Here is a 13408-nt window from a genome sequence, read left to right as displayed (position 1 = left end):
AACTGCACAGTATACTTTGGCTCAAGGTGAACTCATTCCCAGTGAGACCCATCCTTTCAAGTATATATTATACAGACTGGAGAGAAGAAGGGTAACAGGTCATTGTTAACTCAAGCACAGTAACAACACAGGGGTCAACGGGGGTTACTTACTGATTAAAGGAATGTAAGTGTTAATACCCCCCCTTCCTGAGAGGGGCACTGCGGCGTCATTGCCGAGCGAGACATCTGCTTGAAAGCTGGACGCTATTTTAATTTTAAAAAGAATAAAAAAAGAAAAAACAAAACAAAACCATAAAAAGGTTATAAAGAAACAGCAGATTAAGAACATAAACAAACACCACTGCAGTTAAATGGCAGAAGTGGAAGTGTCTGCTTAAGCTCTACCTGCATATAACTCAGGGCCGTACACCGCTCCAACCACAGGACTCAACTTCCAACCTGAAACAACAAAGACTGCAGTGAATGCCAAAATCTACACCAAGAGAAGGAACGGGCAGCATGGGTAGGGGGAACAGTCTCTTGCATGCGGCCCCAGCTTCACATGCATAGCTCTTTCCAACTTCTGCTTCGCCTCAATCCCCCTTGGTGTAGATGGAGGCCAACTGCCTTTTTCTAATGTCAAGTTCTAGGTACAGGTCGCTGTATCAGAGGGAACAGCAAAACATCAGCTGATCCGCAGCACGGCAGAGGCACCGCTGAGGGAATGCCAACTGCCTTATACGCATATTCGCCGTGAGCACCATGCGACCTGGCATTCCCTGCTGAACCTCGCTGCCAACTCCTCCCTCCTTTACCAGGAACACCGCAGATCCAAGCCCTCTCTAAAGCCACTGGCCCAGACTGTCATCTCAGGCAAGTCAACCTATAGCCCTGAATTCTCAAAACACCGTTCTGTCTTGTTTCCTAGAGAACTGCTGAAAAATAACAGTGTCTGAATTTCCTCATTAACTGCATTACACAACTATGGTTCATAAAGCCTATTAGCATTCTGTTCATCTCACATTTTCTTCTCTCTGTTATTTTAGTATTTCCTGTCTTCTTTGTGCTGCTTTTCAGGTGAAAGCCTTCACAGAGAATTGATTTTAATATAATCTGGATAATTGGCAAGAACTGCAAATCATCAACATAAGATGATTCCCTACAAGAGAATAGGGTTAAAAAACTATGGGTATGAGGAGGAACGTATTTCCAGTCAGATCTAGAAACCTATCTGTCCTTTTCCCCTCCATCTCTCCAATAGGGGAGAGAAGGGGTGTAAAGCTAACAACATAATCTGGTTAGCTTCCATGAAGCATTCCTTTCAGGAAAGATCTCAGCTGTTCAGCTAGGAATCACACAGGCTTTATTATTTAAATAAATCCATACCCTTCCTCTGTCTTGGAGCCCTGGTGCACTTACTGAACTTTAACACCTCAAACCACTCTAGAAATCAAACTTTGTGAACTGCAGTCCATCAACACCACCCCTTCATCTGCTGGCAGGTTATCAATGAGAGATGCAGTGCAAGCTCCCTCTATAAGAACAGGCAGGCTTCTGTTGCACTGCCCACCCTGATGGCAAAATACTCCAGTGGCTGCAACAAGTGGACTGGGAATCAACTCTCAAATTGACTAACAGTTGTACACCCACTTGTCAGTATGCCCTAAGCCTGGCCTAATACTAAATACCTCTGCATAGCTTTGAAGCGAGCTTTAAACTCCTGGTTGCAAAAGCAAAATATTCTTGCCTCTTATCAGTTTCACAAGTACACCAAGTTCTGTTACCAGTCACATGCATGACACTTTATGCCCTTGTTTTCAGGACAATATAGCACGGTTGCATTGCCTTTTGCTACAAAATCCTTTCAGGTACTGAAACTCAGAATACCAGCCCTTTTGCCTGGCCCTGTTTCCCCAGCTCTGCACCCAAAATCAGATTTATTTGCCAGGAGCCACTCAACAGGTCAGCAGTAGAGGCACATATAAAATTTTTATCTTCTGACTTCAGAGCCTTATGTTACAATCAAAAAAGGTTCTCACACTAGCAACTAACTACCTGTACACAGTTTCCTGCCTTGCTGAAGCTGTTTGGGAACATTTTCAGACCAAAAAGAACTTGCCTGCCTGTTTCAAGACAAAGACTCAGATTCAAAATCTTTATCAAAGCAGCATTCATTTCTGCCGGGAGAATGACTTTTTATGCTATATATGCCTATGCAATAAAATTACTGTACAGAGGACCACCAAGATATCCCGATGAAACAGGATTCTTCATTATCCAAACAACTTGGCCTTTCTCTATTTAGGTTCACTAGAAAATTACTGAACACAAGCAAAATCTGTAACAAAAAGCGAGCACAGCAGCAGTGCAAAGCCTCTGTTTTCCTGGTTGCTTGGGGACAGCTATAGTTTTACAGACAGAACCTAAACTGAGATACAGCTAATTACGCATCTTAAGTTATGCTTCTGCATTCATGTTTAGGTATCTATGTGATGGCAATGAGACACAGGAGCACTGCATATCCCACTGTACAGCATCAGTTTGAAGTAGGAGGGCAGGCAACTCATCACTCCTTGGCATCTTCACTTAGCTTGGCCATGTCGGGCATATCCCTACTTCTCTTTGTCCCCACTTCTCCATCTGGAAAATGGTATTTCTCCACAAAAACTTTCAGGTTATACTGAAGAATAAATTAGGGTTTGTGGGGTTCTGTTGGTTTCTTTTGGTCCTGAGGAGAGGTCATGACTTTTCCCTTTCGTCTTTCTTCAAACGTTTCAGCTCATCAGTAGTACAAACAGTCTCTCTTACCATTTGCATAAGGTGTGACCATCTTCTTATTGGTCATCACTCGCGCAGTGGCGTTGTTAACCTAAAAGTAAGAAAAGGGAGGGGGAGGAGAGGGAAGGAAGCATAGGACGTTAGGGAAAATGGTGGAAAACTCAGATACCACACATACACACACACACACACACACACTATACTTCTCTGAGCAAAAAAAATTAATTTTACATTAATGCGATCTTTAAATTACTTTTAACAGTTGCCATTTAATTATAAAAGTTACAGCTAAATGTGGCATTTTAAAATTATGCATTAAACAAAAGGCCAACGAGAGTAAAGTGCAGATTCTCCACCGCCCTGCCATCCTTCGGCACAGGATTATTTACAGCTCAGTGATCCAAAGGGCAAAACTTGATGTTTTGTCCAGGTTCTGTTCAAGAGGCAGCAATAATTTCTGTAGCCCAGGGCAGGAGAACTGAACCAGGTGACACACAAACTGACCTGTTTCTCAAGCTCAGTGCTGGAATTGGGGCCCAGCAGGTCTCTGGCAGGCATGCTTTTGGATAGAAAAAGGTAGCTTGGAGTCCATCAGCTTTAGATTTGAACTCCCAAGGTTTGAGGAAGTCTCTGGAACACCACGAACTGTTTGGACGGTCTATATTCACTGATTTCTTCCCCAAAATCTTAAAATCTTTTTCCAGATTATTTTTTCCTTGTCACATATCTCACAGAGCAAAAAGAAGAAATATATAGCAGCAGACCTGGGTCTTTTTTTGGTTTTATTGTGTCCTCCACCCTCTTTGCAGAGCTCTTTATAGTTCCAAGCAGTTTGATTGCTCAAGCAAGTGGGGTGTTACCACAGAGATGGTGCTGATAAAGAAAAGATGGACTAGTTTGGAAGCCAAGTTACTGCAGCCCTGTGTCAGACAGCCTCAAAGTTCCTGCAAGGAGGGTGAAGTCTTTATGTATCATCAATAATTTACCAAAACCCATGCCAAATGTGAATTGAGGCCAGGGTGAAGAAGGAAAAAAGTGGATATAAAAATAAAAGCTGCCTCAGGCCCTTGAGATGTATGGATGGCGAGCATACACAGGGTGGGGAGTCCAGAGCTACATTTTACTCTTGTTTCAGCCCCAAAACAATAGAAACATTACACATTTAAAAAGAGAGAATGGGAAACAACAATGATGAGACTGAGAGCATGCAGTTAAACACACACAGATAAAAAAAAGAAAAAAAAAACACCACAATTGATTCAGAGGGTGGGGAGGGGAGGAGTGAGGGGATAAGGTCTCACAAACAATCATTTAGATGGAGCGAGTGCCTGAAATCAGCTGCTACAGCAAAGTGCAACACAAGCACTTAAAGGAAAAATTGCCAGAACCGATCAGAAACCACCAGTCAGCAAAGAGACCAACAGCTGCATTTAACTTAGTAAAGAAATAAACTGGGGAGGGGGGAGAAACAAAAAGAGAGAAAACAAACAGTAACAGCTACAAACAGGTCTCAGATAGAAAGAGCAGCAGAAAGAAGGGGCAGGAGAGAGAGAAGAGGAAATGGGTGCATTAATAAAAACCAGCCAAACTGGAGTTCAGTAACTCTGAGTAAGATGTGCAAGGGGAAATCACCATGAAGTCAGTAATCAAACAGCTCAGACTGCTACAAAACAATATGTACATCCAAAGTCCAGGCGGCATTACTCAACAGCATTGAAAATAAAAGGGGGAGAAGGGGGAAGGAGGTGGGTGGGGACAACAAGTCAAATCACATTTCGTAGTGTTAATGTGAGATGGCAGATGGATTTTTTCTTTCTTAATTTTTTTTGTAATTTTAAGAAAAATTTAAAAAAAAAAAAGAAAAAAGCTTCTTCTCTAGCGCTTTCGTTTCACTTACCGCCAACTCGTACCATCGCCAGCATTGTGTATAGTTACCATGGAAAGAGTGAGTCAAGTGAAGGGCCCTAAACGCTAAACCATCGGAAAGGGAAATAAAAAAACAAAACAAAAAAAAAAGCAAAATATGCAGACATCTTACTCAAAAACGGTGGCTTTTTCTGTTTCAATATTCTTACTTTTTGGATTTTTGTTGGGTTTTTTTTTGTTGTTGTTGTGGTTTTTTTGGTTTTTTTTAAGAAAGAGGGAGAGACAGATGATGCCAGTTAGCCTTCAACACAGTGGAACACCAAACTGGTCAACACCAGGCATGCCCAACATCTGGCCACGTTGGCCAGTCACACATTAACCCTTCCCTCCCCTGTGGCGAGAGCTAGAAGTTTTAAGGATTAGCTTTCACCGAGCCTACTTTTGACCATGGGCAGGTCAAGAAACCAGCAATGTGTATAGCACAGCCCACCTGGGGCTTCTGCCCCCATGTCTCCCAAACCCTCCCCACCACAGGCATCATCTCACACTTGCATGGAGGAGAACTGGCCTCAGAGGAAAGAGAGGATACTGACTGGCCCCCTGCTTTCTTTTTTGGACACAGAGTTAGAAGTTGGACAGTACTCTTTCAGTTAGTTTTGTTCAGGCCTGGTAACAGGAAATCGGAGCCTCGCAAACTGAAGCAAAGGAAAAATCAAGACAGCAGAAGGGCAAAAATTTGGAGTGGGTGGGAATAAAACATAATAAAAGAAGAAAGAAAAGAAAAAATACCCAAAACAACAATAAAAATATTCTGTAAAGGGTGTAAACTTCTATACATTTCAGTGCAGGGAGGTGAAGGACACAGACACAAACACACACGCACACACAAGACTGGGATCCAAATGTGAAATAAGTGAGGCAAGACACAAAAAGAAATCAAAAGAATAAATATAAAGAAGAAATTGAATTACTGAAGACATGCACCTCGATTTTACGGCCCTCTACCACGGTGCCGTGTAATTTCTCCCTGGCCCTGTCTGCATCAGCACTATTCTCGAAAGTTACGAACCCGAATCCCTGCATGCAGCGGGAGAAGGGGGGAAAACATGCACATCGTTATATATTGAAATACTGATCTCTAGGTAAATAGAGAAAAAATATCACAGTATGAAATCAACATCAGCACAACTCAGCAATAACCTCCTAGAGTCACATTGTTGGTTCATGCATGTTTCATAAATGAAAGAAATTAAATTCAATAAAAAAAGGAACCGTAATCATAATAAGAATAATAAGAGTAATTAAAAAAAAAAAGAAAACATAAAAGCAATTGAGGCCAGACCAAAAAAGAAGTACAAAGTTACTCGAGACAATTTTTCATTTTGTTTTGTTTTCTTTGGGTTTTTTTTGTTTAAAAACACTAAACCCTGCTCCAACATAGGTAAGCTGGTCAAGCCCAAGCAGGGCTTCTCTCCCCTCTGCTAAGGAACACATGCTTTGCAGGACCCCCACCCACCCCAACACAGTACAGGACATTGAGCAGCACTTTGTTCTCTTGAGAAACTGCTACAAGAGTAAGCAGCAATCTGAGTTCATGCCTGGCACCAGGAAGTCTGCGAAGCTTTGGGCAAATCAAACACTGAACCTTGCTTTTTCCACCTGTAAAATGGAGACAATAATAATTACCTACCTTAGAACACTGTTGAGAGGAAGGGCTCTTTGTAAAGCATCCCTTGTAAGCTCTTCAGGGCACAGCTCATGTCTACTCCTAAACCTGTAACTTCCCTAATGACATATGAGACCCTGAAAGTAAGCAGGGCTTCTAGGTGGCACCATCAAATAACATTACTTAATGTGAAGATTTAGAGTATCACATACTGTAGTGTCAAAATCTTCCCATCTCTGAGTACTGTGTTGGACTTGACTGTAAATCTAAACACCTAAATACCAATTCAGTGGTCAAGGCAGGTTTTGTCTGACGCTGCTGACCCACTGCTACCTCCCTCCTACCCTGCTACCCACCTTACTTGGCTTTGTTCTGAGATGGCAACCTCTGGGCTGTGGATAGCAACAGATCTCTGCCTAGTTAGACCAGAAAGCTTCAGAAAAACTGACATGCCCTGCTTGGAGCAACCACAAAGGCCCAAGGACTGCCAAAACGTTGCTTTAGCTGGACGAATTTAGGTTTACCGCATCCATGAAGGCACATGCAACACGCCTGTCCTACATGCTCATGCTGCTGCCAACTCGTGCAGTCGTGCAGCAGGGCAGGGTAAAAGATCATGCTTCCTTCCACAGAGATGAATGCACTGACATTAAAGAGAGAGCCAACATGACTAAGTGAATTAGGATTTTAACTAGTAACAAATGGCATCTTAATAAGGACAACTGTGATGAGATACTCTTCATGCCATTACAGAGAGCAGACACAAATGAAAAATGTTGTTGCATTCTGCTTTTAGGGTATCTTAAGAACAGAAGTAATTGGCTCCTGTGGCTTGGTATAAAGCAAATACTGATTTAATGTACTGGTTTAATCTCCACTAGCTTCAATACCCTCAGGAGCAGAACAACAAAGCTTACATTTGATGCAATGGAAACTCACAATGTTCACTGAAAAGCAAGGTGATGAGAGTGATCTACAGCTATGCCTGTCAGGGAAATGGCATGCTGGCCACTTGGCCTCCTCCATGCACCTTGGGGTCCCATAGGTATGGACTGGACACCCCAAAAAACAGACAGCATAATGATTTCTAAGCATTGTTAGCAATGAGACACAAGCAAGCTATTATTCTTCAAGTGTTTTTTAAAGGTCTTTACAATACTAATCAAACAGTCCAAGCCATTTGACAAGCTGGCTTTTACAACCCACAGCTAGGTTTCCAGCACAAAACTCTTACACATTTGTAAAACAGAGGGTTGGGGTTGTTTTTGTTGTTGGTTTGTGGTTTTTTGTTGGGTTTTTTTGTTGGTTGGTTGGTTGGTTGGTTGGTTTGGTTTTTTTTTGGGGGGGGAAGGTTGGTTGTTTTTTTTTAACTTCCCTCAAACCTTGAACAGCAATAATAAAAAGAACTTAGCCAAGTAGTGCAATGTTGAGATCAACAAGAGTGCTCCTTTGGGCTCCAACCCAATAATCTACAGCTTCAGATAATTTCATTTCTCCAGCTATAAATAAGGAGCTATATAAATATCAGACTGATGCCTTTTTCAGAACAGCATAAAAGTTTGCTGTTTAAATGATTTAAAATCAGAGCCACAGACACAGGAGCTAATAAAACAGCCCAACTGCATATAACTCTCAAATATGTCACAGAGAACCAAAGGGGGTGCAGGGGGTGTAATAGCAAAGCTGATTATGAAGGAATAGGGCATTGTGTCTGCTTCAAAGCACCCCTACAGAGAAAGGCAAGCCTGAGAAATAGAGCAACACCTTTCCCTCTGGTTCTGTATAATGGGGAAAAAGTATCTTCTAAAGGCTGGAGGAGGAGGGGAGGTAAGGACTGCAACACGAATCTCTATTTCCCTCTTCTCTTTTTACATTAAAATTTCTGTTTGTTCTAGACAAGCCTGTGGAGACTGAATGAAATTTATGTCTTCGGTGATGATGTGAACTGAAAGCTGGAGTGCAGATGGAAGGTAATTTTTTAGACATTAAGCTGTGCAGGCTAGAACCAAACTAAGACTATTTTAATTCACATCTGCTTGCAATTAGTGAAGTCTGTATGGGTTTTTAAAAAACTACATTAGCATTAATTATCTTTAAACTGAGTAGGAATTTTCAGTATTTTTATTAAGTTGACTCAAGGTAGCATACAATCCACATGCAGACTATAGGAATATAATTAACAATGTGAATTAAACCAGAATTAATCTGATTCAGAACAACATAACTAATTAACCATATTGACAGATCAGTCCTTAGCAACTCACTTTGTTGAGAACCATTTAATGTCAATGCTGAATTAATGCTTTATATAGTTGACTATGGCAGAGTCAGTATTTGTGCCCTCTTGGTTTGTCATATTAATGCACCTCTTACACATTCAAATTTTCATCAGGAAAAACAGGTGAGCCATGCTTGACATTTTTGTTATTTCAAAGTTTAAAAACTAGCAATTATATATATATACACATATTTTTGATGTGGGAGAGAAAAAAGCACATACATATACTTTTTTTCCTTCTCATAGATGACCTGTAAAGAATAGGGATTAATTTGTAACTAAACATATACAACAAACAATTCTCAGTTTTCCCTCCTCAAGGTTGTCTTGACCTTGGAAAAAAAAAAGAAAGAAAGGAGGAAGGAAAAAAAAAAGAGATGGCAGGTATCCAATATTTACTAGCTTAGCTTTATAGCAGGTACTGGATTGCTCCATAGTAGTAGGTATGGAGTCAGAGGAAGGGAAGATCCTGGATAAAAAAAAGACTTAGGGCTTCTAAAATTTAGATTATACAAATAGCTTGGGTTTAATAATACTGTTATGATAACAAGGCTGAAATTTTCAACAATTCCTCCCCATCAGTAACTGCCATGAACTTCTCCCAAGCAGAAAATAAGTTTGACCCAGCGAACACTAAACTCCAACAACATTTTTAGGATTAGTGAGTAATTTGCAGTACCAGACTAACCCCTTTTTACCCAAAGGTTTATTGAAAGGGCCTGAAGAGACCGAGTAACTGCCACCCTTTTAGTCTGGCCTCAGACTCTGCAATAAATAACAAGCAACATGATGAGCAGTGAAAAAAAAATAATAAATGTATATATAGTATTTGAACGTTTCCATCTCTGAAGAATGAGAAAGAAAATTTACCATGTAACCGTAAAGGGAGAAATCAAAAGCAGACGGTTCTCCTGGGTGTGGCCAGAACACAGAAATTAAACAAAAAACAACAACAAAAATAAAATAAAGTAAAATAAAAAAATAAAACCAAAGAAAACTAAACAGAGCCCCTTGAAATCCATGCACTGTTATCCCTTTGTTTGTCATGGAGTTTAGACCAGTCACCCCAGCAGCAGCATCTTTGCCTTGTACCACTGGAGCACACAGCCAGTAACCAGCCTTGCTGTCATCTGCTGCTGTGCTTGGTTCAAACCAAGTTTTTTTCTTTTGTTTCTTTCCCCTTATTTCCATAATAAACAAACTTTTAGAAGCCTGAAAAAAACGGCCAAAGAGGCAGCAGTTTAGGCTACCTGTTTGCAAGACATTTGGAAAGACTAGGAGGGTTTCAGCTATAATCCACCTGAGATGAGCAGGACTGAATGCACCGACAGCATCACACCAAAAAATCCAGAAAACATGTTACTGAAGTCACACAAACACACCCTTCAATTGGTGACAATCAGCATAAAACAAGTGCCACCATTTCAGCAGCTCTTCCAGCTCCTCCCTGCCCTGTGCCTCACTTCGAGTGCATTAAAGCATACGTGTAAAACACCCATCTGCGTACCTGTGTGATCTGGTGAGGCAGATACAGGAATTAATCTGGTTAAAAAAAATGTAAATGTATCTTCAAAAAAACCCTGCGGGGCTATTTTTAAGCTGTATCATTTCCACAGTCCAGCTTGTGTCGCTCCACTGCCGATCCCTGCTGCAGAACAGAGGAGGGGGCAGAGGCCGGCAGTGGGCAGCGGGAACCCAGCTAGCACTGCTGTGCAGTGAGAGCTTGGGGCTTCAGGGCAGCTCCAGCCAGCCCAGGGCAGCTCCAGCCAGCCCAGGTCAGGGGCTTCACGGCCCACGTCATCCCTGGCTGTGTGCTGCTCCTCCTCCCTTCAATCGATCGTGGATCTCACTGTGTGGTCTGTGAGTTCAACAGGCTAAACTGGCTGAAAACAAGCTTATTTCTGTCTCTGTCTTCCTGCTGCATCAGTATTTTGCCAATTTAGCACCCTAGATTCAATTCCCTACACAGTGAAACGAGCACTCCTGGGAAGGTGCTCCCACAGGAGCAGTAAGCCAGCTTATACTATGAAAACATCAACTTCAGCCTGAAATTCAAGTTTAAATAAACCAGTTCGGTGTATGGACTAATTTAACTTGTTAGTTTAGTATTGCAGACTTCAAGGCATAAAACTACTTCAGTGAACTAGGATAAGGGGACACCAGTCACATCTCCTTCATGCCACTGGCACTCTAACGGGATTTGGTGACCTGAGAAGGTCATGCTGGTTGCCAGTACCTAATTTGTTTTTAAGCCTCTCTGTGTTAACAACACAATTTGTATTTCTGGCTCAACTGATGAAATCTGAACAAAATTTATAAAAATAGAATTAAAATGAAAATAAGACCTCTAATTCATTTCATGTAAGAAGGGGCTTTCCACTGACAGGAAACTAGGCCCAGAACAAGAGTGGCTCAACTCAAAGCACCTAATCCATTAAAAGAGAAGTAAATGCACATGTAAGCATACAGTCTTTAAGGCTTAATTATCAAAACCCGTATTCATATTTTTATCTTAACTTACAGTTAACTGCAAACATAAAATCCCACACAGCTTCCTGCACAAGCTTTTAGTTAGGACAGGTTTACTTACATAAATCCAAACACCAATAGATGCAATTTCTTTGTGAAGACAAGATGTAACCTACTATACAACTAAGTTTTTAATTAAATATGAAGCACTTCAAGTCACTTCAGTCCTGTACAGGAACTTGGAGATCTGGATCTTCCAAGTGGAAAGCAGTGAGGGACAAACTTACAGTATCCTGAAACCATGAGCTCATCTGCACTGATATGAACTCTTATAATTTAAAAAGCTACAAAAAAAAAAAAAGCTCCCTATTCAGCTAAGATTTCGCTATGTGCTTATGCACTCTTGGTCTCTGAATGTCATCGAGGACACATCTTGGAATGCCACATGGTACACAGCTGATGAGTAAAGAGCTTGGATTCCCTTCCCCTGCAGCTTTATGAATGCCACAGGGTACTCGTTACACAGGCAGACTGCATTAATTCTGCAAATATGTCCACTTGTTCAGTTCAGCACAATAGTGATAAAATACGCATCTAGAGGATGCATCTCCACTAACAAAACGAGCAGGAATCCTCTCATCTTCCTCTGGAGGTGTTTTATTCACGGTTCAGTGAAGTGCATGGTAAACTGCAACCATGGGCAGAATGCTATTTAAAGGCACTTGATCTGAGTCAGAACTAGAAATGTAATGGTAAACAGGATAAATTAAACAAACAGCTAGTTTCCTGGAAGCAAGCAAAAAAACCTGAAACAGATCAAGGGAAGACTTATTCTTGTTTAATAGAATGACATCAAACAAAATTAAATTCAAGGGATGTTTAAAGTTTGTATCTTCTTTCTTATACACAACAAAGCAATATAAGTGTAAAGTCTGCCAGGGCCCATATAATCCTACTGAACAGATTGAATCTGGGAAGAAACTGAGTTACAAAACAAGAATTCACATTGCTTTGAAAGAACAATCAGCAAAACTAATTATTAACTGCCTCCTACTCTGCTGTGATACAGAAAATCAACAAATAACACTTCTGAGAGAACCTGAGGCCGTGGTGGACACACTCTGCTCTCTCTTTGGTCACCAAACTTCCTAAGTACACAGAGATCCTGAATATGCAGCCAGTTTGATAGTTCCCCCAGGCTGTCGAAGAAAACTGCCCAGTCATCTCAGGTGGATTCAAAAGGAAGAATGCAACCAGCACACTTCCTTCAGTCCCTCCTACTGACCAGCGCTGGAGTGATCCCAGCAGAGTTCTCCTGCTACAGTTTGGCAGGGACAAAGCGCTGCTCGACCCCATCGCACGCTGGGTGGGGACGAACCCAGGGCAGTTTGGGATTCACCACTGTACCTTTTAAATATTTACAAAACATATACACAAAACTCTACAACCCTTAGGAACCCAGGGAAGGGAAGGGAGCATTGAGAACACAGCACAAGGCAGGCAGCAGGAGCATCTGCTTTCGGATTCCCAAGAGAGAGGAGAAGAAGAAGAGAGAGAGGTTTCATATCATTAGATTAGAATGGAAACCACAGGGCAGGAAAATGCATTCAGAATTTTTTTCCTAAGGTGGAGGAAGAACCCAAGAGTGAGTGAGCGGCCTCCAGAAAGATCCATTTCCTTTGCTTCACCATCAGATCACCAAACTGTTGTTTTTCCATTATTATGTGAATACCAGGTGCTTCGTGCAGCTACACCCCACTCAAACACTGGGGCCTCCCATTTTCATGCTAAGCAGGAAGAATCTTGCATTCTTTTTAGAACAGGAATTACTTTGGGTAGAGAAGGATGCAGAGATACCATGAAATAACTCTTTGGCTGTTTTCTCATTCTGTTCAGATTCTGCCCCATCCCTCAATACAGGCTACCAGTTTTGTAACTGCTTTTTGCTGTAAGATGACAAAAAAGCAGTAGAAAACTGCATGGTCAAGGACTGGAAGAACATCTCTGCTTTTTTTTTTTCCCCCAAATATTTATGAAGGGTTCAGGATAAAATTTGTCATGGAACTCTTCAGCAGTAATTTTTGTTTTAACTGAAAACCGGAAGCCTTGGGCTTTAGCAACTGCACAAGAAGGTACTTTTTGTAATAATAAATCAAGTCTTGATAGAAAAGTCTTCAATGTCAATGTTGCCTAGAAGGGAAAGGGCAGCCGTGGGTGTTTAATACACAGGGCTGCATGGATGGGACAGAGAGAGTGAAGTTCATGTGTGGAGAGGAAAAACACTGCTCTGGAAGGCACAGGCAGTGGGGTATGAAAGACAGAGCTCACCCCTTTGCCAGGCCAATTACTTTTGCTCTTTCTTTTGCAATA

General features: G+C 41.5%; 1 protein-coding gene across 21 annotated transcripts in view; it reads right to left on the bottom strand.

The window, feature by feature from the left end:
• The window catches only part of RBFOX2 (RNA binding fox-1 homolog 2), a 173427-nt gene that overhangs the window by 22557 nt on the left and 137462 nt on the right, over positions 1-13408 (bottom strand). For 20 of the 21 annotated variants that reach the window (XR_007904084.1, XR_007904085.1, XR_007904080.1 and 17 more), the window contains 4 exons: positions 5610-5702; positions 2790-2850; positions 387-440; positions 153-245 (listed from right to left, as the gene is read on the bottom strand). Coding sequence is in view for 12 of the 21 variants with exons in the window: in XM_051784610.1 (XP_051640570.1) it covers positions 153-245; positions 387-440; positions 2790-2850; positions 5610-5702 (301 nt within the window). In the remaining 9 variants the exon portion in view is untranslated. The remainder of the gene's footprint in view (positions 1-152; positions 246-386; positions 441-2789; positions 2851-5609; positions 5703-13408) is intronic. The other variant, XM_051784615.1, reaches the window with a different exon arrangement.

Source organism: Manacus candei, unplaced genomic scaffold (genome assembly GCF_025592945.1).
Source record: "Manacus candei isolate 608988 ecotype Guabito, Panama unplaced genomic scaffold, ASM2559294v1 h1tg000018l, whole genome shotgun sequence".
Lineage (NCBI taxonomy): Eukaryota > Metazoa > Chordata > Aves > Passeriformes > Pipridae > Manacus > Manacus candei.
This window is presented reverse-complemented; position numbering and strand designations above follow the sequence as displayed.